General features: G+C 37.9%; 1 protein-coding gene across 6 annotated transcripts; it reads right to left on the bottom strand.

Moving 5' to 3' along the window:
* Positions 1-3,766: 3,766 nt before the first annotated feature.
* Positions 3,767-24,989, bottom strand: LOC108667698 (synaptotagmin 1). 6 transcript variants are annotated; one of them, XM_018154745.2, is made up of 13 exons: positions 24,916-24,989; positions 23,575-23,595; positions 22,569-22,631; positions 20,140-20,280; positions 19,307-19,434; positions 18,818-18,913; positions 17,546-17,647; positions 17,112-17,204; positions 13,532-13,708; positions 6,384-6,501; positions 5,969-6,102; positions 5,438-5,643; positions 3,767-5,290 (listed from the first exon to the last, which is right to left on the bottom strand). In XM_018154745.2, exons 1-12 carry the CDS (start codon positions 24,977-24,979, stop codon positions 5,440-5,442), a joined length of 1,341 nt encoding a protein of 446 aa, XP_018010234.1. In that variant the 5' UTR covers positions 24,980-24,989; the 3' UTR covers positions 3,767-5,290; positions 5,438-5,439. The 6 variants fall into 6 exon arrangements, with proteins under 6 accessions (XP_018010234.1, XP_018010236.1, XP_018010235.1 ...); XM_018154747.2 differs by having other exon boundaries at positions 6,384-6,492; XM_018154746.2 differs by having other exon boundaries at positions 13,532-13,705.
* Between the last annotated feature and the right edge of the window lie 2,990 nt (positions 24,990-27,979).

The raw sequence follows: 27,979 nt of genomic DNA, 5'->3' as shown, positions 1-27,979 counted from the left end.
TTGTTCTAAGCTTATCAAATATCTCAGGTTTTTGGCTTTCATTAAGTAATCTGAGCTCAAAAACCCAACTTGCTCAGACGTATGATCAACTGTTCAGAAAGCTTGATATTTTGAAGACAATTTCTTGCCAATACTTTTATGTCTCAAAGTATCCATCATTATTTACTCTGTGAAAAAGAATTTCAATTTAGACGCAAAACTGCCTCGCTGAATTTCATTAATAGGACCAGAGTGTGCGCCAGTCCAGGGATATCACGTCATGGATTTGTTTATACAAATTTCCAACTATTAAGATTTTATACACATGCTCTTCATGATCATTCAGCCATCTCACCAGCACTTAACTCTGCCACGACATCAGCAGGCCACCTCACAAGCACCTCACCTCACTCTGCCAAATCAGCAGGCCACTTCACCAGCACTTCACACTGGCAGTCCACCTCACTCTGCCACGACACCCACAGATCTTTTCAGCAACATCACAGTGCCTTCGTCGAACTCTCAGGCCGAACACTTGAACAAACAGTGTTCCAGTGATCATGGCCTCCATTTGCTGCCACGAGCAGAGTTGACTTCAGTGTTCGAGAACAAATTTAATGCATTAGGTTTTATAATACGCTCCTTACTGTGTTATACTGATAATAATAGTTCGTGCCATTGAATGACTTTTGAAAATTTGATCAATTTTAGACGGTCATCGCTAGGCACGATAATACTTTACAATATTGCTGACGAACCAGTCGTTGTTTCAAATCCAGAGTTTCGTAATATTCTGCTGAAATTTGTACCGAACAAAAACATGACTGACGGCACATACCACGCAACTTCAGAAAACGCACCGGCCTTGAGCACACAATACAATATTATCAATCAGTAAATTCAAGCCCAAAAGGTATTTCTTCAAGAAATGACAGCAAAGAAACTTAATTAAATGTGAACAAAAATGTTCCTGTCCTCAGATAACGCAGTAAAGAAATGAGATGATCGAATACTTCCCATTTGAAGGATCCTTGGAAAATTATTGACGGTAACTGGCTGTTCAACTTTTTAGAAACTCTCGCAAAAAATGAAATTTTCAATCATTCATACTTTCCGGAAGCGCCGTTTATCATAAATTCCGAAGAAAAATTTTATACAATTTATTAACTGGTCAGGGATAGCTACAGTTATCAATTATTCCCAACAACAGCAATTCGAAAAATTACCGAGAAGTGCGTGCAATACGATCGAAGTTTCTCCAATTCGAAGTCCGTCCAGTTTGCAGTTTTTCCAATTGGAAGTCCTCACTCGGAAAGGATAAGAAGAAAAACCATTCCAACAATCAATAATTCTAATTAACTTTCTTAAAGTATACATTACATTATCGAATAGTTATCCACATTTCACAGTAACGGGTAAATAATAAAACATCTGATAAGTAGACACTAACTTGTTATTCAAAATTAACAGGATCACAACACATATGTTATTATGTATAATTAAACACAAAGATAATTCATTGAAATAAATATCACGAATACGGTTGCTAAACACTCACAAAGTTGTTGAGTTTACCATTAAAAAATTCTACGCCTACAGGTTTAAATTTGGAACCAATTCCGACAGCATGAGGTTAGCCCGAGGAAAGTAGTAATTAAATGCAGCCCGAAAGCCAACTGTGTAATAAACTCCTTTAAAAGTTATATCTATATATTCACTCTCATTCAACTCAAGTATGATAAAATCACTAGGAAAATTACTGTAAATTGAACGAATTGCATGCAAATTCGTCATTACTATTAAGCCAACGTGCCGAAGTGTACAGCCAAGAGAAACTTGATGAACAACTTTATGCTCTTAAATTTAGTGATGCAGGACCGTCGTTAACGGCAAGGTACTCCTGAGTTATACTCCTATTGTAGGCAACTTGAAAAGAGCTCTAATCGGGTCATTAAATTGAACTCTACCTTCATCGTGAAGTAAAATCACGGATGATCATTGAAACATAAAAAGTAAGTAGTTTCACATACTCGACCTTGATGGTAGTCAGTAACCTCTGAAACGTTTTGTTCATCTGCAGGATAGAGTTCCTTTTGTTAATAGGTCTAGTCCGACGATCGACGGCATTCACCATTTATTTCCTAATCAAATACAAGGTTATTAGAGAACATCGCTCCGTTGAAAGCGGCAGTGCCATCCAACGACGACCGGATCATAGGCCTATGTTGAACCAACCAAGAAAGCCAGACGACAAAGTGTGAAGTGTGGTGACTGGTGTGTGTCTTGTCGCAAAGAAGATACATCGAACGTGGCCCCCTCGTCAACCAATAGCACTGCTCGTAAGGTAGCGCTACGACAGGCCAACCAAACACGAGATGAAAATCTCATGGGCTGCCCGTCTTCTAAAATAAAATCTAAAACAGGAATAAAATGGTACATGGGAAACATTGTGGCAAGAGAAACACAGGTAACTTAAATCTATAACGTGAACCCAAGGCAAACACATTCGTAACTGAACTGAGAGCGAGTAGATGAAATTGATCACTGCAAAAGCTCATCAAACATCTTACGGTGGAACGGGGTAACAAATGAATTTCAATTAACCTAGTTGAATAATTAAACTTATTCCCGAAAATTCATTTTTAGCACTAAAAACAGAATTCGAGTTTCGAATTATAGGCGCTATTTTTTTCTGAAGAATTTTAAGAGTTCCTCCTACAAAAAAAAACGGAAAAAAATCACAGGCTTGATTAACGTCGACATAAAGAACTCGAAAGTGTGATAAAAAAAATTCACTCATCATGAGACTGAAAATAATGCGTCACAGACAGCAAGGCTTTTCTATAGTCTAACTATAGGATGTAGAGTTTGCATGAGCGGCATCCCGCAGACAGCGAAGCGGCCTGGCTGAGAAAGACGCTTCAAATGGCACAGCTCAGGCAATTGCGGAGAGTATTAGCTTAGTGAGTGTACTTCAACTTTGTGATGAGAACATACACACCTAGACTACCTGAATAAAGTAACAAATTCCAGTGTACGCATATCAAAATTAAACACTACACTCTAGAGGGTTGGGAAAATACGAACATTCTTTGATTCCCTAAAAAGATGGGTTGAAGTGAAGTAAAAATATTCCTTTCTTCCGAGCTCTTAGGGATGCATAAAGACCTTAGCTATTCAGAGTGGAGTAATCAATGAGGACGGGTTATAAAATCTCCAAAAACACAAAAACGTTCTTAACCAATCATAAACTCTATTCATTTCCTCCCACAGTAGGAATGCGTGATTGGAAAACTATATCATCTAACAGGCCATTGAAATTTACGCATAATGATAGACATATTCAGCGACATATCTGATAAAGTAACAATTCCTAACAGTGTAATCATTTCAATAAGTAGAACAGCTCATTTTTGGGTCTGATTGTTTCTCCTATGAAGCTTAGCTCAATGGCAACAACTGGCAGCTGAAGTATGTTTTCGGATTATTGTGAAAATATTTGTAGGACAGCAATTGGGAAAATTCTATTAATTCGCGGCGCTGGCCTCCATGTTAATGTTCCTTTGACAATATCACGATGCAAAAAGACGGGAAAAATAGAATAAATTGGACTTTGGGTTTCGTTGAACTTCAAGGAGACGTTTCTCTTTGATGGAGTAGTATCTTTTGCGTCACTGCTAGTGCATGGAGGCTTACATGCCCTCGTCCTAAATGAGACTGATGGAGTCCTACCAATGCTATTCACAACCTAAACGATAATCTTTGGTTTTAAGCAAGGATGCAAGAGTGCACGCAAGAACTTCTTTAATTCTCGTAATGCTATTCTATAGAAACCGTGAACTTAGTACTTTATATTATTTACAAAGAATAGGGAGCAAGGAATTGCCATGCTCGTCTCACTTCTATCATGATCTATCTCACTATAGATGATTTAAACTAATAGAGGAAAGAGCACTGACTCGAGTTGAACTTGTCACCGTTACACACATATATAATAATATTAGTAATAGTAGTAGTACGGAGGATACGGGTAAACACTCTATTAATGGAAGGGAGTATAACTTCATGCAGTTGCAAAAGGCTTTTTTTTAGTTCAGTGCTTCTTTCCAGAATTTCACTATATTAATACACACGGTGATAATCGTTATGTTAGAATCGAATAGACGCGGTCTCTTGAATTTAATGAATACTGCATTCGAGATGCTTTTACGTGTGCAACATTTCTGTTGAGGAGTGAACTAAATTATGTGAAAAAAAATTATACGTTTGACGAACTGCCAGGAACTTGAACAATTTTCAAAAAAGAGCCGAATAGCAGATAACGATCTGCAGTGGCATTTTGAAGTGCCGTTCCTGTGAGACACTTAACCATGAAAACCACGAAAATAACCATGAAAACCATGAAAGACACTTCTTGAAACCCATGAAAACCATTCGTAATCATGTAGCCTTTCATCCCGAGATTGAATTTCAGTTAGCAGTCACATTCGTCAACTATTACTGCATAACGCCATAATTTCAATTGCTAATCTACCGAATAAATCCATTATTCCACGGTTTATTATTAACTGATATGGTATGAAATAACAATGTAGTTACCTAACTCCTGGTTATTTTTACGTGCTAAATTGAACCGCCAACTAACGTTCACCGTTATGCCGGCTTAATGAAGTAATAGAGAACTGGGATGACTGAGTAGGTTCGGGGTGCATGCACGTTCTTACAGCACCGATCGCTCAGAGAGTCCTGCGACACGACTGGTGAAGACCAACGTATTGATCTCACGTGCGAACCCTTCCGTGATTTTCCCCATATCGCTCTTGGGTAACACCAACTTCTAAAAACATGGAGATTCCTCAATAATGAGTTAATATTTATTCGAATTTAATTGAGGCCGGCAGAAAAATACAGCGTGATGCAATCAATCCTCAAACATAGAAGGAGGAGTTGATGGAATTGATGCATGACTACGAAGATGCTTTTTTGCTTCAATGACAACTCCTGCTAAATGATGCCATTGCTGAGTCATATTTTTTAAAGGCGATCCTTCTTTTTGACCTGAATTGTAGTTCAATTGTTAATTTGCGTTCGTTTGACACAAATTTCAACACAATCCTCCAAGACGATCGCGATCTAATTTGACTTACGGCAAGTCATCCTGAGTATTCCTCGGTTTTCGCAGTCATTGACAAGTTTCACGATCTCCCGTTGTTAGATTTGAAAAAAAAGAGGCTTCAGCTATTCTGAACGTTTGAAGTTGAAGAAAAATTACATTGAGATTTTCCGCAGTATAGCTCCGTTGGCGCCGCATCTGAGAGAAAATGAAAGCATCGTAAATTTCATTTTCTGCACTAACTTTATCAACAAGAACTTTTTCTAAACAAAATCGGAATAAACTTAGGAAAAATATTTCAACCATCACCAAGAGAACGTTCCAGGAAAATCAGACATAGCTGACCTCTACTTCAAGTTGAGGATGGCATCAGCTTCTTCAGGATCCTTCAGGGTGTGCCACTGGGCGATGGGGCGGCGCGGAGAGGCCAGCATGTCAGACCAGTGGCGCAGCTCTGTGCCGCTGGCGTTCATGCCGAGACACACTCTGCCGATGGGCTCCGAGGTGCCGATACGATCGTAGTCAACCACTGTCACTTGCAGGTTCACTTTCTGCAACAGCAAACATGTTTGTGGACCCCTTTGTAAACTAAATCTGATAGATAAGGTGTATCTTTAAAATCAAAGAGATTATTGATGATCATTCTACATGACCATACTGCATGAGAAAAAAAAGGTACTGCATGACCACTTATATACCACATTAACACCTAATTAACTACGTTTAATGTATAGGCCCTCCCACAAGTGTCAAGCGAATTCAAGTTTTGCCGCTGGACAGATACTGAAACAAGGTTTACAGTCAGTAAACCAAATGAAGCTAAACTTGAAACACATATTAACCTTGAGTTCAATTATAAATTAAAATGATACGTACGGGCACTTGTTCGAAGGGAATTTCAAATGAGAAAGACTCATTGTAGTAAGGATTCAGCGTACACTTCTTGATGCTGGTTTTCTTCTTCTTTAGCCGCTTGCCATTCTGGATGAGGCAGATCTTCACATACGGATCTGCATACGATTTCAACACAATTTAATTCAAAGTTAAAAACAAAATATGGCTGTAAATGAGCAAAGATGATCGAAATATTTTATTATATACCCATTATTTCTACTGAATACATTAGAAAAAATGCTCTTTTAATAAAAATTTAAAGTAATAATTGCATTCGGCAAATCTAATTAATTTTTTCCTCGGGACGGACACTATTGCAACCTCGAATGAACTAATGTTATTTTATACAAATGAATACTATATTTATACAAGTGTTTAAAAACAAGTAAACACCCACCAGAGAGACCACCGACGTCCATCTTCTTGAGGTTCTTAGCCTCCAGGATGACGACGGTGAGCTTGCCCGCCGTGGGTACGTAGCGCAGCGAGAAACAAATGTCTCCCAACTTTCCGTCCTGTGATGCAGCAATAAATACCATGCACGAGTCAACACAATTAGAAATTTTATATCAGTACGGATGAGGTACACTCATCCAAGAATCAGGTGTAAAGTGACTATACAATGACTACAATTTACGAGATAATTTTCATAGGTCTAAAACTTAATAAAAAGTTGACAAAGATTGAATTAACAGTTGACTTCGATGGTTCGTTGAAAACACCGACACTTTGAAAAGATCACAAATTTACTTTTTGGCGTTATTGTGCCTCTCGCGTAGCTCAATTTCATTTAGAGAAATCTGTATTTCACTTGTCACAACATTTAAATGTTTTACTAGATGATTTAAAGTAACTTAAATTGAATTAGCCGTTTACGCGTCTCTCCAGTCAAAAATCCTGGCCAATAATTAAATAAACGACAGATACAAATCCGAACTGTAATGTGAAAACCGTTTTTTTATTTAATCGAAACTGTGGAATGAAAATAAAGTGAAATCATCTGTAGGGGTGCACCGTGAAACGCCGTTGCAATGCTTGCAAATAAAATGAGATCGGTTCTCGATGAGAGGCTTCTACGGCCATTATAAGTATATATAAAAACAAACATATTTCATGAGTGAGTACGTTGATCGCAATACTTTATTTTCTTTTCCTATCGTCGTGCGGGTTACGGTGTAAATGTTTTCAGTGTGTCTCAATAATTATTTTTGAAAACCGTTAAAAATGCCCTATTTTTCAGACTTGTCCGTTGGCGCTACCCAAATTCTAAAATTTGTTTTAGACCACAATCGAATTTGCCACCGTTTTTGCCATTTCATTCCAAATTCGTTGGCTAAAAACTTTTTGATACCTAAATACAATTGCGTTAAGATAGTGTAAATTAATTACCACTTATGAGATACTTTACACTCACCTTGACGCGATTACACCGTGGGAAGGAGAGAGCAGATAGGAGAACTTATAGCAAGGCTTGCACTCATTAAATCTACAAACGATGAAGCTGATTTGAGTGTCTTTTAGGTCTTCGCATTCCTCTATTTGCTAGTCAGTATGGGACTAATTAATTAGCATATTATATAGAAGTAGAGCTAAAATGCAATAAGTAGAAGTGCGTAAGTAAAAAACCGTTCAACAAATGCCAAGATTCCGAAATACAAGGAGTATGAATAGTTGGAAATGGGCTAAAGTAACTTACCTGCTTCTTTCAGCCAGGAATGGAAGTGATCGAATAGTATAAGATTTAAGTACCGCTTACAAGTGATAACAACTACTATCAACAAACTATAGGATCCATCAGGTATTTAATCCGACAACCTGTTCTCGCCGAGTCATATATTTGTAAACCAAATCGCAGTTTAGATGATTCATTTCACAATTCAATTGTTAAAATAAGTGCAATTGCAAAATTAACCTTCCTTCACGGAACAATTGTGATACCATACGTCGAACACTTTAACCTCGAAATATTATTCATAATACATTAATAAATTCGTGAATTTCAAGTTTTATTACATTTCAGTGACAACAGACTGAGGAGTCAAAATACTTGCAGAAAATTGTATGGCTCATTAACAATCTACTGAACTATAACATTTTCAGTAGACAATTCCGTGCGATGTTTGAGAATTGCATACCATTGAACTCAGTTTAGCATTTTTTTTAGTTTAGAACTTATTGAGAGAGAATGAACTCTAGAGTTTTTACCCGATCTATCATTCGGTCAAGATCGCAACAAATCAAAAAGTAAATCGAACGTCAAGTGTAGTTGAATTAAATATTATTTAACATTATTGAATATTATTTACACATGATTACAGCAGAATTGTTTTGCCTTAAGGATTTTCGTGTCTATAGGTACATTTAATCACAAGTTTAAAATACACGATGACTAAAAATAAAATCAACAGTTTACTCCACAATATACCCACCAGCGGAAGACGACTTCATCTCTCAAACAGAATACTTACGGAAAACAATACGCAGCGTCCAGTCCGACACCACCATCATGACAACCACCACCACAATTGGGCCGGGAGATTGGTGGTGGTGGTTCATGAGTACGAAGGTGATGGTGAACATGATGATGATGGTGTGCAGCAGTAGCAGTAGTAGGAGTAGTAGAGTAGTAGTGGTAGAAGTGTAGTAGGAGTGTGGCAGTAGTGATCGAGCCAAAAGTCATGCGCAGCGGACAAAAAATGGATCGACAAGTTGAACAAACACATGACAAACTTTGCACATTGTCCACTTCCAAATGACTTCATATCGGCAATAATTATCTAAAAAAGATGAATAAATATAAATTATTGCATTATGCAATTGCAGGACAGTTCAATTGCTGTGAAATTTGATGCCCGATGGCAAAAGAAGGGAAATGTTGAAATATAAGAACGGAGGCATACTCGCAAGATGCCAGTAGAAAAGTAAGTAGAAAATAGGGTTGCATGGTCGTAGCTATTGATAAAACGCAAGCCTATTTGTAAGGGGAAAAAAGTAAGGGAGAGCAAATCACAGTAGTCAGAAAACTTTTCAAGACAACTCACATCAAAAAAAAAGAGTCTTGTTACTTTCTTTAGATACTTGCCACCAATAAATTTGTACCGAAAAAGTAGAAGACTTTAATCAGATCAAAATCAATCTAGATGGCAGAAGAATCAGCATGTAGACTTGCAGACATATTTCAGCGAAAGTATTGTCAGTGGTGGTTGGATTAAGAGTGGTCTCTTAATCCAGGTTCACGCACCATACATACATAAGTCTTGCACATGTAAAACTTTGCGTTCAAGTTAAATTTAGATGAAATAGAAATATATGCCGTAAAATAATATGAATCATGAGCCAGTACGTAAGATATTTTAAAAATATTCATTTTTCATGGTGGAGTAGGCCAAGAAGCCATGTTTTTATAAATAGTTACCAGTCATAATGTACGCAACCACGTGACGATTGGTAAATATTATGCACATTATCTCATCCCATCAGGCGGAAAAATTCCTGTAATCCTGGCCGTCAGAATTAAAATAAATTGGCAAATTTACAATGTATGATTGGATTGACGTGCTTAGCGTGACACAAATATCAGGTCCTAGAAAAAACTCGTAACTGTGTGAATGCAGTAGTAAATAATGAGGTTCGATGTTCAATGCGTTTCATTCTATCGTTCTCGGGAATGTGAAGCGATATTAACGTTTGGATTAAAAATTTACTCTTTCTCGGAGGTATTCGGAATTTGATGTCAGGGCATCGGGTATCCTACTCGACAGGAAGATCTAGGACTCCCACAATGGGGCACTCAGGACAAAACCTAAAACTACGATGGCAGGGAATATTCCTTGCCTATGAACATGCAAAATCTTACCAGCTGCCGAAGTCACATCGTATAGCAGCTTCTTTTTAAATTTTCACTAGCCTTAAGAGTCACTATAATCTTCATAAAGAGAATCCAGACCCAAATGAGGTTCTTAATTACCAGATATCACGTTCAAAAATTCTTTGATCATAAGACTAAATCAAGAGTTAAGGTATAAGGGAATTCTACTCGTAAAGGGGAAAGCATGCAAGCGTGTGTGCCATGAAGTGCCAAAGGTTTGTGGGTTAGCTGAAAAACAGCTCGCGCTGAGTCACGAATTCATCACCAAACGCCATTAATTGAACATTTAAGAATAAAGTGACCAAGATAAGAGTATAAACTCGAAAAAAATAAATGATGTTAGTTTGGAGCCATTTGCAAGTTAGATAGAATTTCATTTGCACCCCTCAAGAAAAGGCTTCATTTCTGTTTATAACATCAATGGAATAATCGAAAACTTCTGATAATCCAGACACGCAAAAAAAATATTTAAGAGTGATTGGTGTTTCGGCTGTTGACTCAAATCATGTGAATATTAGTTTCTGTAAATATTTCATATAAGCTTGAAAACTTAAAAGAGGATAATTATCATCTCATATATAAAGTTCAAAATTACCGATGAGTTAAAAGAGCTGGCTGTCCAGAAGCGAACATCTGATAGGTAGACGAAAACTTGATTCAGCAGCGAGAGAAGTAGCGGTCGGGGGGAAAGAGGTAAGTCATGCTAGCACGCCAAATGAGAAGATTTACAAAGAAAACACCTACCTATGTAATAACCAAGGTCTCCAAAACATCACGGCTTTTTGCTAAGAGTATTCTCGTGTGATGTCTCCTATTTTCTTCAAATGAGGAGCGTAACTTCATAGGAACGAACCACAGTTCGGAAAAACTCTTACCATGAGATGAGCACCCAAACACTCGTAACGTCTTCAGTTTTATTTTGTATGGATCCTTTAGACCTTAAGCTTTTCTTCTGAAAGCTGACAGAAAGGATGACCTATGAGATGATCCGCACGATTATCCGCGTATTTTTGTACCGGTATTCACGTTAAAATGCTTGAAATAACCACATTCAATTTATAAAGCAAAAGAGAAATATAATAAAATAAAGAAACAAATCCTTGTCTCGTTCCAGTTGGTTACAATTTATGACACCCTATTTGTCACGACTGTGAGGAACTAATATAAAGTTGACCACGGCGCATGGCTATGAATAGCTTTATCGAAGCTTCCGTTTTTCCTCCTTTACCCAAGCAGTGATATGACGTATAATGATGAATAGATGATAACAGGATCCGAATTGATGAAAGGAATAAAAGCTCGTGTTATCGACTTTAAGAACACAGTGAAGGGTCCTTGTTCTAAGTTAAAGTCGTAAAATAAACCAGGTTGAAGGGCTAAATTAATTATAAAAGCAACAACACATACGTGAACACACTACAAACTCGTGAACTATGAGAAACCTAATTGTTAGAATAGAACACGGATAATTTTCAACTTACATTACATCCACAAGGGGGAATAGGGAAACGTGACTGTAAAGCACTTTTGAGTCTGAAGACATTTTCTTGAGGACTTAACTTGAATCAGTTTGGTGAGCTACGGTACGGGTACATACGATAAACGATTGCCAACAAATCCCAGATCTGTTCAGCGAGTTTGAAGCGCGAGACCAAAAGCCATGTCTCGTGGGAGGTCTCACCTACCGCTAATGACTTTTTACAACAAAAACGACAAAGAAAGTCACAAATGAAAAATTAACTCAAGATGGTGGCGCTAAGAGACCAATTATGCTCTCTACAGGACCGTGGTACCACGGAGGATAAGGAGACAACGTCGATGATAGTTGGGAGCAATGACACCAGTGGGTTACGTAGGAAGGCGTGGGTTACAGGGAGGCTATAGGAGGACAGTGAACTAGAAGGATGTGGAGTTTCAGCAACACTATAGGAGCAATTGTATCAACAGTCACGCAAATAGGATGTCTTAAGGAGGTTAATTTGTTGGTTGAAACATCGAGATTTGTTAATGTGGGCGGGATATTTGACCAGTGTCAAAACTATAGCAAAAGTGACTTTAGTGCAGCGAACAAGAGGTACAATAAGGTCCCAGGAATGCTAGTGAAGGTGCACAATAAAATGAATAGCAGGGGCCAGGAGTCTCTTTACTTTTGTTCAGTAATGCTCAACATATTTCACCTAAGCTGTGAAAATGGATTGATATGTAAACAAACGATCGCAGGATTGACATGATATCGGGCAAAAATTTATCTAGTTATAACTTAAGGAAAATCAATGATGTACAAGGATTTAATTGATGGTGACTTTCGACAGGCAATTAAACGACTTGACAAGCAAACAAAAATTACGAATTAATAAAACCCCAAACTTCAACGAAAAAAGAACGAGATCGCAATTTTGAAAAGTAGCTAATTTTATCGAATCATAATTACGCACAAGATGAAAACCAAAGCTGTTGTCTGGTATAGCAAAGGATAAAATTCAAAGAAATTCAATTAAGATAGGAAGAAGGGAATGTACACAAGGCTCAATGCCGATAGCATAAGAGATGTTGTCTTGATTGGTTCACAATTTTTAGTCTAGTTACTTGAGAAATATTCAGTATAATATTAACGTAGAAAATATAATATAGGAGAATTTTTCAAAAGTGCGCATGGGCTTGCAAATAATAATCATTGGCAATAATAATTTTTTAGTGAACAGGTTTGCACGCAATCGAAACCAACGCCCAGTATATTACGCCTGAAACTCATAGCCTTAAAATATATAAGAATTTTTCCTTTACTTGAAAGAAAGCCGTGAGCAGGATCAATTTCCAGATTACAGACTTTGCCAGAGCAAAAAAAAAATATATTTATATATAATATATTTGCGTATACTTTTCAGCGCAGACAACCTTCCTCGAACCTTTAGCTGCGTCGGGGTTATTTCGTCATTGCTGCGTGTGCTTCTTACGAAAAATGAATCGCTTCAGCCAGCTTGGCACGGAAGACAATTCAATTTCACGGAAGTATTCAAGTTGAAACAAATAATAGTGATAATAATAAATATAAATGTCTTGTTACAAAGATTTTAGCTTCGACGCCTTCTGATCAGAGCACACTATAGAGCATATTATAATATGGAGAAACTGCAAACTAAGCTTTCCAGATTTGAATTTTTTTCGTCAGGATGAACAAGAGGAATTGCAACGACAGTCACGTATTTCATAGAGGAGTAATTGAAGTATAATTACTGTTTGGCATCCAACTTCCAACATGTCCTAAAATTACACTAAACAAGCAGGTTTCAAATTAAAATTTTCTCTAAATGACAAACGATCCCAAATTATCAATAATTTCTAATAATTTTCTGATGATTGAATCTGCGAGACAAGCGTCCGCTCGAACACTTGATTAATTATCAACGCTCGTCGTTGACTGATGTTAAAATTCAGGATAATCACAAGTAGATTAATTTGTCCCTGGGAGCAGGAGAGAGCAGATGTTTCTTAATATATTCGGCAATACACAAGAAAAAAGAAGAAAAGCCATTTCAAAGCTCGTTCACTAATAGTAAATTTATTAATTTTATTGCAGTAAATACTAAATAAATGACAGCCAATCGAGCGCAAACTCGTTGCTCGTTGACAAGATCGTTATTCATATTACTTGCTATTATGTATTCATTGAAACTCACTTGGCCTCCATCGCCTTCAACGCTCTGCAGTTCCCTCCACTCCTCGATGGTCTGCGCAAGATCGATCTGACAGAGCGGGATTTTGACCTCGCCGATTTGGTCATGTTTAGAGAACCTGTCAAAGTCATAGATGCCGAACACCAGAGTCTTGGCCATGATGTCGGCGTATGGCACCTGCTGGGATAAGGAGGCACCAAGCCTAGGTCAGACCAAGGTACTGTAGAGGGTAAAAAAGTTGCAATTATTGTTCGAGTGTAACTCTAATAAAGGTAAAAGTCATTAAACAGAATTGAAATTCTTCAAAAAGCCAAGCATTAACAAAATGTGCACAGTGCAATTTCCCTAAGTGAAAATGAAACACTTCATTGCACGGCAGTAGCTATAGTAAAATGTTTCGTTCTCAAGAGACAAATGAAATGTTATCATCCATGGAATAAAGAAGATAATTGCCTCCGTTTAAATGATTAATTGATTGAAGAGAGTCGGTAACTATACTATTCATTTAGACCTGATATATTGATATAATCAAGATAAAATAATCATAAACCCTTCTAAAATAAACAATTCTCAGTATTGTTGCCGTTTCACCTAAAGAGGATTTGACAATATGAAAAGCGTGCTGAATGCAAGAAATTCTGCAGCAATAAGTCATGAGTGCGTCATTGGAAGCAGCAGAGAGAAACAAAGTAAAGAAAATCAAGTTTAGAAATTGAATAAAAAATTTATTGTGAGCGAACGAAGCCTTCATGTTGATCATGAATGTGTCCCATTATATACATGATGACTTTCTTCGTCGGTGAGGCTACTCAGTTCGTGCAAATTAATTTAACAAATCTGCAAAAACTGCACCTTAGTTCAACTAGCCAGCACAAAATGCACCGTAGTTCAACTAGCCCGCACAGGCTGCGAAAAACAAGCTTGAGATTATAGAAATTGTTAAGACCACATTTCATGCGTCAATTTTAAATTTTAGTTTTTTTTTTCTAACAAACCGCATTCTAGAAACTTCGGAAACACACAAATCTACAAATTCTCATGCTCTCATCTTTTTCTAAGATTTTATGTCTCGTTTCAGTATTAACAAAACACTTACAGTATGAAAATGCGGCTTTCAATTATTGCATTCAATAATCTTAAAAATAAATTTCAATAAACATGGTAAAAAATTGCATCTGGATCTACCGAATAATGCGTGGCTGATAACATCAGAATGAAACCAATCAATGCCCAAAATGTTGAGCACAAAAGCAACTGGAGCAACTCCAACCTTATCCTGTTGTGAATAAATCTATAACTATAGATTGATATGAATATAATCGTATGAAACATATATCACTATTGACCGGACAAAAAACTTTTAAAGGGACAAACACTACATCCAGCGGTCTCAGACAGTCCAGTTTATTGAAGGCTATACAAATACGGCTAATGCGCTCTGATATCCCCCTATTATACCTTTCAGTGAAAGTGAATCAAAACAGCTGCATAACTCACACTTTGTCTTAGAAAAATGATAATTTCTTTCAAAAAGTTGAGATCAGGCTTTAGTCAGGAACTCGCAGAAAGCTTTTGGTACAAAGTAAACTTCCTACCCAATTTTTCAATACGCCAGGATAAGTAAAATGAACGGGAATATTCGATGGTCATGATAATTTAATCTGGAAATCTTTCGATGTTGGAGGCTCGGACGTAAACTCGGGATTGACAGGTTGTTAGTGTTATCACTCGATGCAGAGGGACTTAAGAACCAACTGGACATCTTTTAATACGGGGGAATGTAAGTTTTGATCAGGCTGAAAAATGTGTACTAATTCATTAAGCATAAACCATAAATTGGTTTAATTTGTAAGGCGCAATACATTAGGTTTTGGCCTGATAAGAAAAGCAGAAAAAATTGGGTAAAAATGAACCAAGTGGCTAAGTAAAATTCCAGAAGAGAATATCAATATAGGATAAGTCACACGTCGTAAACTTCACAGTCAACGAGGCTAATGCTTGCTCACTTAGGCCGGGTTCACACCATACAGCCGGCAGTGCCTGGCATAAGCCAGTCACGGTTCAGTCTAATATACTTTAATGCATTTACATAGAAGCATTCACACCAACCTTGCAAGTAACCTGCAATGCCCTTGATGAAAATAATCCTATGGATATACATTAACGAATATTGGACTGAACCGTGACTGGGATATGACTGGCATGTGCCCGGCAGTGTGGTGTGAACCCGGCCTTAATTACAATGTAACGACAACCTGGATGGTAACATGTACCAGGCTGGAAATATTCAAGCCAGAAGTCGTGCCTTAAGACACGAGACGAGAGCAAAACTCAACTACAATGCTATCAGACTTGAAAAAAATCGTTTTGGAGAAGCAGGCAGTATTTTGCAATCCAAATTCATGACAAAAGAAGTGAGAATATCTATTTTTGGGAAAGAATGAGAAGACATGCCGGCACAAAAAGTTAAAATGTTCTGTGGTTCACAAATGATGGAATGGGTGGCGAGATAGCTTTGAGAGTTACCTGTTGTTGGCATGAAAATACAAAGAGAAGCACACAGTTAGTGGAGGATTAGCGTCATCTACACACCAATGTTGGCTTGGGCGTAGCACATATTAGCAACGCGGTCACTGTGATTGGTGTAGTTCAAGTTGTATTTTCGTACTTGATTAGTAAACGTTTAATATTTCTGGATATTGCACCAGATTAAAGATAGGAATTAACACCAATGACAGCTTCTGCATGGCTCAAGCAACTCAATAAGTAGCAAACAATTAATTTTTACGGAAGAATAATACAAAGAACATACATTTTCCTATTTCTGTTAGATGCTAAGAAATTTATACACATATATTATCATACGATGTAGGAAACAGCTTGCATATTTAAAATTGTGTTTAATGTACATTTTCCGCTAGCAGTCTATACAAGGAAACCCGACTGAACCTTTCGTTTGGTTAGACGCATTTGTAAATTTTCAATAACATTTTTCTTATTGGAGCAAATAGGGGAAATGAATTGTTATTTTTTACACGTTGATCTCCCGTCAACATAATGAAGGTAACAAGCGATCAAGTTCGCGATTATCGCGTGATAATTCAGGAACTTCAATGACACAATATCGCAAAAACAAATTTAAATCGAAAGTAGGACTGATAAGGAGCTCTAAACTTAATACTTTGGGAATAAATAATGATTACAGAAGTTCATTATACTTGATTGCTGAAAAGCACGGTTGACCCTGCTCATCAGTAGCGTTTGGTTTATCATTTAGCTTCAGCATCATTTAAAATTCAATTAGCTTTAAGGGAATTCAACTACGGGATTTTGAAATAAATTAGGAAAATAGTGTCACATGAAAAGTAATACACACCAAACAGAAAATAATTCATTACTTCAATGACTACTTCTCTGTACGCTTTCATAAAATCAATGAAGGAATATAGGACAAAAAAGGTCAAGTGTTAACTAAACCGATTAGGAATACACACAAACCACAATAGATAGGGAACTACACAATATACATGGGGATAATCATCAATACAAGCAAAGTGTGTTGCTCTGTGAACAAAACATTAACCTTAAACGTGAAGATCTCATTGAAGACAGGGTTCAGGGTCTTGCGGTGCACTTTCGTCTCGTGCTTTTTCTTCTTGTCCGGTAGAAGATAGACCTGCAGAAAATAACTTTATATTACCTTACAAGACCACATTTCCGGCAACACCAGTCCATAAATTTTATTAGCATAAGAGATAACAGATCATAGAGGGATTTATGAAATAAAAGAAAATTTGCGAGATCCATGTGAAAAGGCTGAGGCTGAATTTCAGTTTCAGTCTTTATTCTTTATTCTTTATTCACACAAGAGCATACAAAAAAATTTCATAACAAGAAAATGACACTATGAGTCCCACTAAAAGGCTGAATTATTAACTCATGTATACACAATTAATTTGAGTGAAGAAAACAATCATTATTTATGGTGATATTAAGTATTGATGAAAATTACGCCACCTTGACGTAAGGATCCGATGTGCCTCCCATGTCGAGCGCCGGCAGATCTTCGCACTGGATCACAGTCACGCTAAGACTGTTCGAGTTGAAGTCGTACTCAAGCTGCAGTGTAACAAAGGGAAAATAATAATAGGGTTAACATAGGGCACGTTAATAATACATGTACATGATAAAATCATGCAATATAAAACGATATCAAGTTTCAACAAGTCTAATTTCAACAAGTCAAGTATTGAAATTAGCATAATATCAAGTGCATGTGAGATAGTATATTTCGATTATGTATTTAGGTTTATTATTTCGAATTTATCAACGTCTCATCGAATAATGTGTGAAAAGCAACATCAACATAGAGAAAAACTCAATTGGATGCGCGTTAGAATTTGGACCATAGGTTGACAAGTAAGTTGAATACTGGTCGCATTCTCCGTGGACTTTCCAAAAACTCTTCCTCAAATTTTAAGAAAAACTGACAATTTAAATGGGCATAATAATTTTCGAGGAAACGTTATTCAGCGTTTATTACCGTGAAATTGCATATCCAATCGTAAATACGACAATACTTCTCAAGTAACCACAGCATTTGAATATCAAATGAATTAATTATAGAATTTCCAATCTATTTTACTATAATCACAACTGATCAACAACTTTTTCTAGATGTCAACACTGATTTGTAGCTATGATGTAGTATTCAAACCCCTCAAAGCGTATTGCCGCATTCTGACCAATATTATATGGTTTTTATTTATAAGCGGCGAGTTAGGTATAGCATTTGCCAAGTGGCGACTATATCCAATCGTAAATACGACAATACTTTTCAAGTAACCACAGCACTTAGAACTTCAAAATAATTCATTATAGAATTTACTATCTATTTTTTAACACAACTGATCAACAACTTTTTATAGATAATACTGATTTTGTCGTTTTTACGTGGTAATCAAACTCGTCAAAGCGTTTTGCCGTATTCTGACCAATATTACATGGTTGTTATTTATAAGCGGCTAGTCAGGTATAGTATTTGCCAAGTGGTGACTCGTGTGTCTGGCCAATATTATACGGTTTTCATTGGTAAGTGGCGAGTTAAGTAGAGCATGTCCTAAGTGGCAACTCGTACGTCTGGCCAATATTATACGGTTTTCATTGGTAAGCGGCGAGTTAAGTAGAGCATTTGCAAAGTGGCGACTCGTGTGTCATTAACAATAAGCCGAATGGGAGAAAAGTCTGGACCAATCTGATGGTTGTTAGCCACGCGGCCGTTCGTCGTACCTTGTACTGGATTCTGCCGAGCTTTTCGTCGCTCTTCTTGCTCTCTCCTTCCTCGGCGATGTCTTCGGCATTCTCAGTGAGTTCTTCCATGTCAGCCTGTGAAATTATATTCCGGGATAATTATACTTTTCATAATAATAATAATAATTATGATAATAATAATAATAATAAAAATTTTAATAATAATAATAATAACTGAGAATAGCTTGAATCGTGAAAATTATTGTACCCAAGGAGAAACAAGTCTTCAAAAAATAAGGCGTCTTCTCCGAAAGTAAACATCTTGCGTGAAAAAAAAAATTAAAATTTTAAATACAAGTAAAGTTTTTAACGATACGTAATTATAATAGTAAATAAAATCAAAATACCAATGCAATAGTACAAAGCCAAGGTACTATACCTTCACTAGAGACAGATAATATGAAACGAAGACGAAAACTGCCGAAGGCAAGTATGGAGACATTTTAATATCAAGATAATAATGGCTACCTTGTCTTTGTAGGCAGACCCGAGTACGGACTTCATGTCAGTGCCGCCTTTGGCTTTCTTTGTCCGCCTCTTCTTGAAGAAGCGGCGAATGCAGCAGAGGCAAATGATCAGGATCAGCAACGCTATGCCTGCCCAAGTTCACAAATTCACAGAAATATGTGGGACATTGTCGAAATAGCGATGCATTTCTGGCCCTAGTGTAGGGTCATTCTAACCCAGCGATATGTCCACTCTATGCTCATGTTGTTTGTAAGAAAGTGGCTATTTGGACATTCCCATTCCAATTCCATTCCTTTTTTCGAACTTAGATATCAAATTAGTGGTCAGGGTGCACTCATGACTGGCGAACCACTGATCGATCAAGGTAAATCAAGGTGAAAATAATTCATATAGATAAACTATTAAATAATCAGGACAATGACTTAATTGAAAATCTATTGAGTTTCTCAGCTTATATACGTACGTTCACACCTATTTATTTAATTGTTTCACTTATAATCGCTGAATAACGATTAACGATCATATGATAAGGCTGAAGAAGTCAATCGATATCTCTACAACCATGCTGAATTATACGGTTAACCGTCATGAAACCTTTACTGTTTCTGTTAACGCGGACATGCAACTTTTCCACGGTAATCACGTACTCACATTAAACTACCAATGACTATACATGTCGAGGTTTTAAGGATTTATCTAAACGAGGATTTCTTATTTCAGTGAAATCAACGCGTAATTAGCGTCGCTTTAAGTTAATTTACCTAAAAGATGCATAAAAAGGATAATTAGCGTCGTTTTTAGTTAATTTACCTAAAGGATACGCATGAACTCACCAATAAGAATGGCGATGACGCCCTCGACGGGCATCCCGAGCTTCTCTGCTGCAGACTCGGCCAGGTGGTCCATTTCCTCCTTGATCATCTCCCCCGTACTCTTGGTCGGCTCACCCTCGTCCTCCATACTTGTCACCTCATCTGCCAAGAACTTAACGTCAGCCATACTCGTCACCTCATCTGCCAAGAACTTAACGTCAGTCATATTCGTCACCTCATCTGCCAAGACCATGACTTCAGTCATATTAGTCACTTCATCTGCCAAGAACGTAACGTCAGTCATACTCGTCACCTCATCTGCCAAGACCATCACGTCGGTCACATTAGTCACCTTATTTGCCAAGACCATCACGTCAGTCATGTTCGTCACCTCATCTGCCAAGACCACCACGTCAGTCATACTCGTCACCTCATCTGCCAAGACCATCACGTCAGTCATACTCGTCACCTCATCTGCCAAGACCATCACGTCAGTCATACTCGTCACCTCATCTGCCAAGACCATCACGTCAGTCACTGTCTCTTATACACATCTAGATGTGTATAAGAGACAGTCACATTAGTCACCTTATCATCTGCCAAGACCATCACGTCAGTCATACTAGTCACCTCATCTGCTAACTGGAACACGTCAGTCTTAGCTTGATTACAGGCAGTTTCATTTTTCACAAAGAACTTCGAAGTAATTCAATCAATCGATCGTTCCCTAATTTCATTTGAATGCAATTACCATCTGTCTTCTTCAGATGATCAAAAAGCATGCACTAGAGCTGATTGTTGTTTGGAATCATCAAAAGATGAGACCTGCATAATTATATCACCCTTTTGTACAAAGAAAAATGTTTGTCCTAATTCAAATGGTGCGACATGCATTAAATATTCATGAAGCGTGCACACAAACAAGCCTAAATAAAATCCTACAGCATTTATTCTAGTCGCTGCCAAGCAAGCATAATTAATATTATTCTATATTATTATTCACTTGACGCTCTCTGAACTGCTTTTGTTCTTGAAAACACCGCATAAACTGAGTGAATAATGCGCGAGTGTAGCGACAATACATGAAAGCATGCACATTGAAGGCATGCAGTTAATTTTCATGAAGTTAGTAAACAGCAATAAAAATTGAAGAACCGGTTAAGTAATTTAGCTTAATTGACGAACAAGCAATCAAAAACCACCAAGCATTCTGTGAAGGCCCTCCCCTACAAAAAAAAAAAAACATGGGCCTTACATGCTCAAGACTAAAAAAAGCTTCATAAGTAAATATTTTGGCATTATGTACATGAGAGAATATTTGTAGCAGCAGGAAGAATTATATCATACATAAAAATCATAATACTACATATTATTGACCGTCAAGTGAGTGAGGCTGTTTAGAATTAATATGTGGGCGGACAAAAGACAAAAAAATTGTAGCAAAAAAAAATAAATCATAATGTAATAAACTACTAATACCTTAATTAACTTACACCATGCAATTAACAAAAATTAAGCTAACGGCTGCTGAAAAGTTTATACATTCTAGTGTTTAGAAAGATGTTTCTATTCTTGAGGGCTGTCTTCGATTTTCGTGAACTGAAAAGCTTAAAATTTACCAAGGTAAAGAATGCATTGAATTTGTTTACTTTTTGCCCAAAAATAAGTACTTGAGTTTTTCGATTCCCCATTGACAGATTTTAGTAAAAAGAGCTCATTTATTCATGAATATATTCGTAAGAATCGTAAGTATACATATGGCCTAAAAGAAAATTATGTTCACGTTTATACCCTACCTGAGCGCCTTCATCTCGACGTATAGTTTCTCCAATGCAGCTCTGGTTTGACATGTCCGATAATTCAATTTTCTACAACCAAGGCCCCAAAGCTTTGATTGCATTAAAGAGTATTTAATTTCCACATTCTTCAAAGGCAATACCAACATTTTAAAGTTGCGTCCATACCTAATTGTCTCCTTGTGTGGTTTTGACTGCTGTGTACCAAACTGCAACTAATTAAATTTTCAAGTTTATTGCAATAACAATCAGCGTCTATGGTTATTCAACACAATGCTTCACGGATGATTCGAGGCAAGACATTGTCTTTAGTTTTAAAAACATCATCCCCGAGTCAGCAAGACGTTAGAGAAATCAGGTTAACCAAAACGTGCTCAATGAAAGATCAAGTTGGACAGGAAAGTATAGAACCACAAGACGTGAATTTCGATGAATGATGAACATACATCAGGATGTAAATATGATGCTGCGCACGCGTTGAATGACGTTGGCGTGAAAGAAACGTGAAGAAGTACAATACTTCGTAAATCGCACAATGAGTTGCCTTGTAGCAGAAACGAACATTCCTCAAAAGCAAGATGAATGAGAGGAATCGTGAACATTGACTAGCGAAGAGCCGCAGAGCGGTTAGGTATATGGGTTAGGTAAACTCACCAGTCATAGTGGTTGGCTCTGACGCCTCCACTTCCTTGACTTCAGATCCATGCGTGGCTACATCTGTTGGCCAGCCGCATTGAAAGAACCGTGGCAAGGGTCTCGTTCATTTGAAATATGCAATGCTTTAGTATGGTGATCTCTGAAACAGCCTTCCTCCAAATCGGTGTTGAAAAACGCATCATCCTCTCTCAATAGACCAGAATTGCTCAATTTGTATTTGCCTTTGCCTAATTAGAGCCTTCGACTAGAATAAATTTTCGACAGTTCAGGCGGTGGCTCCTTGCCCGGTTATCAGTCAGCAAGACTAATAGCTACTAAAGCTTTGTGGCCATCACATTATTGAATTGTTCGAAGTTAACATGCAAATTTGGAAAAAGAAACACTAAAACCCTTATGTGCTCTTGTCAGTAACCATTTCGAAATTAGAAAATCAGAAAATCGAGATCAGAAATTATGATGCACTTCGGATCATATATGTACTTTCCTGATCTTCTGGGGACCTGTTCTTGTGAATGGAGAAACCAGAGGTCTCAATATAATTGTTCTCATGGAACTCAAGTCATATCTAACGCTTAGTTAATTCATGTTCTATTTGAATTTGCCTTTTCAACTGATATAATAGCGACTCTTTGACAGCATGCTTAATGAAAAATTAAATTTGATTCATTTTTCTATTCACGTACTATTACTCAATGAGTAACGCTTATATATTCGCGTACGTTGGGCGCTTTGTATTTGAAGTTACAATATAGTGAAGACGAAACCCAAAACAGTCATACTATTGAACACGACTCCCATTAAATACCTTCCAATCGAATTAATACCTCTAAGGAAAATTCAACAAGGAAACTAGATTAAAGTCGATTTAAATTTAACTTAGCGTCACTTCGGACGAACATATAGATTAACTCGAGCTCCAGGGCGAGGTTATCCAAAGCAAAATACAACTCTACGAAACTATATCATGTGAGGCTGGTGTCTGTCATCTACGAGGCTCACGTACCTGCGGCAGCCGTTGTAATTTCTGTAGGAGGAAGCAACGTACGAAAATGTCATTCATCAGTTTTTATTGCGACACATCAGGATTAGAGAGACGTCCAGCTAAGAACCTTCTCGGACAGCTCCCTTTATTTGGAAAATTTCTGATCGAAATTGCATTTACCGTAACGTTGATTAGAACTGATTTTTACTTCTGAGGATTTTCTCACGTTCAATGAAGATGAAATATAATGAAAAACAAAACGTGTTAACTTTTGTCTCTACGATGTTGTGGTTTATTTAAATCAATTAAATCACTCTCTCTAAGTTTCATTTTTAATTATTTATGCCCCAGAATAAATTTTTACACCAAATTTCACTACTTCGATGCCAAAACAAAATCCGAGTAGGTCGATAGTAGGACATCAACTCCTGAATCAATAGGACTCAGAGATTGCCGGAACCCACTTAGCAATCGTAAAACGGGTAAAGCGAATACATTGACAAAATCGCTTGCATGACAAACACAAGGAGAGTTCAATTCTTCGAAGAAATAGAGACCTTCACTACTGAACCCAATAATAATAATAGCAGATATTTTAGCTGTTAAATGTTTTACACAAATGATTTACAGAACTAATTTATGAAGAAAATTTGAAAAAATTAGTATTAGTTAGATAAGGAATATCATAATGAAAAAACGCGAAGATTCCCGCGTATGAATAAGTATTACTTAATCCCTATGTTTGGCTGGAAATTATCGCAGTTATTTCATCAGTATTACATATTAAAAAACAGTGCATGTGAAGTACAGTGCGACATGGAGTGCAGTTAGTGCATATCTTAGTAAGTAAGTGCAGTAAGTGCAATTGGATCCCGATGAATCCAATAATACGGTGCTGGACATTTAGCGAATGTACAAACTAGTTCAATTTACATAGAAACTTATTACGATAAACAATGGCAATACATCCAAGCGTTTGGCACACCACAATAAAGCATGTCACTCATGGTGACTTCACAGTGACACCCTTGACGTCCCTTACTAACCGTAATAGTAACTCGACTTATTTTCACTCACCCGGCTCCCTTAATTTATTTCACTCGGCTCCCTGTGAATCACCCATCTTCCTTAGACTTAACGGCTCCATCTAAATCAGTTAGATCCCTTGATTTAGCTGACTCGCCTGCCTCCCCCAGAATGACATATATATCTCTCAGACTCACCCAGCCTCATTCAGATCCCTCGGTACTCGCTTAGTTTCATCTAAATCGCCATGTGCCTTGGATCAGGCCAGGCTAATCCCTCACTCACCCAGTCCCCTCACTCACCCAGTCCCCTCACTCACCCAGTCCCCTCACTCACCCGGCTCCTCGCTGAAGGTGTCAGCGTCACCCTCGTCGCCGGCTGCTGCCCTTGGCGCCCTCATCCTCGCTGCTCCTGAAATAGGCACATCATAGTGTTATATTTTACACCTATTTTCAACACAACAAAATTATTATCTAACTAACGACCTGCTTTAAATGATGACATTGTTTCCTTTAGACGGTTTTACATGTTTCTGTGGAGAATCGCCTTATTTGCACCTAATGAACAATATGTGAGACGTGTTTTAAAAGTAAGTTGGGTTTACAGCAGTGAAATAAATGGTGTTAAATTCATTGGAAACGAGAAGAAAGCGTCAAGACAGAAATTTGTTGCGACTGCCAACAGGCAGTCGAGGTCTGTGAGCTTAACGTCCTAGGGGAAATCTGCGTTGGGCCCCGGCTTTTACGGGCATCGTTTACGGCGTTGTACGCAAACCTACGCCAAATAAACATAAACATGATAGACCGTAACGCACGTCAGAACCAAAAAAACACAAACTTCTAAAACACACATCAACACACACATATGGCACGCCAACTCACACATGAAACACCATAACGTACAGAAAACGGACACATAACAATCACAATTACTCAGACATAAAAAAGCGCACATACATACATAGTGCACGCATAAAAAAAACTTGTTTGACGCAGCTTTCCAGTGCACGTCACTCGTGACGTCAAACACTGAACCCTGCAACCTCATCATCGCATGCACGAGGCACGTGCCACAGAAATATCTGGAGTGTAATATCAATATTTAATGCAGTAAGCTTCGTTTTTTGGCGATATTTCTATTACATTTACATATTAGTAGCAGTGCTATCGTGTTCTATGCATAAAACATAAAATGTTAGTTAATGACAACAAGGGAATTCAAATGACAACACAACATTAAGAGTTAAAATTAAATAGTCTCCAAGTTAAATTAATACACAAAACAGTCCTTCAAATTCACGCAATAGATACAAGTATTAATAAATAAAGCTTGCTGACGTCACGGAGACCGATCCATTCTATCGAAGTGGGCCGAACCAATCACAAAAAGGTAGCTCAGAGCGCAGTGACGGCGGCAGACGCGAGTAAATATAACTACGGCTGTGCCAACTTATCTTCCGTATTCGCAATGCCTACTGCCTAGCAACATGACAGAACAACTGGTAATGGCACTGATAATAACTTAGCATTATAAAACGTAATACAGAGAGAGACGGATGAAACAAACGTTACTTGTTTATCGGTAAGTACAGATAAACAAGAAAAAACTCAACATAACCTTATATAATATCAGAAATTCGTGTATACTTATATCCATCGAACAACAAAACGCATGCTATTTTCACTAGAAATAAACAATAGCAACTAAAGCAAGTAAAGTGAAGTAGTTACAAATAATAAGTGCGGTACTATAGGAAAAGCGAATCCAGTGTACTAAGTCTTAAAATCTTCGCGTCGCGATTTTTCGTAGCAGGCCATCAACTGCATCGTACACTCTGCGACCTGGCATCCATGCTGACCGAACAGTCGTATATTCGGCGGCTGTACAAAGGTGGCTGCACAAAACCATGCTGGCTCTTGCAGCGCCTGCAAATCTCTTCACCAGTAATCAGAGGCACGCTACAGAAAGCCAATGATGATTGAACGGAGTCATTTTTCAGCCCTCTGAGCCAAAAACATTCCAGTTGCTCAGCTTAGTTTATGTCCAGCACTTAAAATAGTGCGGATTGAATCATGAGAGCACTCGCATTTAGGCATGCAGATGCATCATTCTGTCTGAATTTTCGAATCTTAACAAACTTTCTCCATCGTTTACTCATCTATCAAATGGAGCATACAGCTCCTTGGATAAAAGGAAGAAAATACCAATCAACATAACGCTTATGTAGAACAGCGCACTCTTGTGACATATTCGTGTTATTTTATGTGCGTTTTTTAACAATTGTATGAACATAAACTATACAGCTAATACCTGAAGCTGATCAGCCCCAAGCCCATCACATTTGTCGGGCTGGTAGCACAAGAGCTGAGCCCTCAAGTGACTTGAGGTTTAAAACAAAAAGAAACAGCAAGGGCGAGTCTGACGGGAGCGGAAAGCCCCAACTATAATAAGGGGGACGCGGGCGAGCTTGGCAGCTTCACGGCCGGCATCGATCGACGGGCTGAGAACGACTGCGAGGGGTGACCCCTATATTCCGGCGCAGAGGGGCGGACGCAGTCCAGACTAACTGGATAGCGACGGGTGGAGTAAAGAGTGAACGCTGGCTGGCAACAACGGTGACGAACGTCAAGTGGTATGGGCAACTGAAGTAGAGACAAAATGGGTAATGTTTAGAGAATTGAAGAGTGAACGTTGGCTCGCAACAACGGTGACGAACGTCGAGTGGTATGGGCAACAGAAGTAGAGACAAAATGGGAAATGTTTAGAGAATTAAAGAATGAACGTTGGCTCGCAACAACGGTGACGAACGTCGAGTGGTATGGGCAACTGAAACAAAATGGGTAACAAAAACAAATGGGGTAACAAAATGGGTAATGTCTAGTGAATACAGAATGAACGCTGGTTAGCAACTGTGGCGTGCTATGAGCAATTGAAGTTGAGACAAACTGGGTAATGACGGGTGAATAAAGATTGAACACTTCCTCGCAACAACGTTAACAGACAATGAGTGTTAATGGAGAGATGGAGTAAAGACAAACTGGGTTTCAGCGATCTCGGTTCGCTGAAACTCGGTTCTGCAACAAAGATTACGACAAAATTGTGAGGAGAGTTAAAGTCGCAAAAAACTGGGTTATAACGAAGGATGGCAGAAAGATTAGGTACGGATTACATGAAGTTGATGAAAAATTTCGGTGATTGTTAAATACTCGACTGGAAAACCCAGCGTGGTGAATACAACTGATTTCAAGAAATGCGACAGAGAAGTAAACATTATAATGTGAAGGCAACAAGGTCAATAATAAGATAGCATCAGATTCCTGTGAAGAAAAAAAAACAAGATAAAATGGTTTTTTTCACATATTCGTGCAAATCTCGTCTATGTCAATAGTCTTTTGCACCA

Source organism: Hyalella azteca, unplaced genomic scaffold (assembly GCF_000764305.2).
Source record: "Hyalella azteca isolate HAZT.00-mixed unplaced genomic scaffold, Hazt_2.0.2 contig9243, whole genome shotgun sequence".
NCBI lineage: Eukaryota > Metazoa > Arthropoda > Malacostraca > Amphipoda > Hyalellidae > Hyalella > Hyalella azteca.
This window is presented reverse-complemented; position numbering and strand designations above follow the sequence as displayed.

Excerpts from the sequence above, each read along its gene's own strand:
- LOC108667698 (XM_018154745.2), bottom strand. The coding sequence starts at position 24,979 with ATGAGGGCGCCAAGGGCAGCAGCCGGCGACGAGGGTGACGCTGACACC. Across the intron at positions 22,632-23,574 it reads AATTACAACGGCTGCCGCAG|ATGTAGCCACGCATGGATCT; the intron begins GTACGTGAGCCT and ends GCTGGCCAACAG. Across the intron at positions 6,502-13,531 it reads TTGAAGGCGATGGAGGCCAA|GACGGAAAGTTGGGAGACAT; the intron begins GTGAGTTTCAAT and ends GCTGCATCACAG.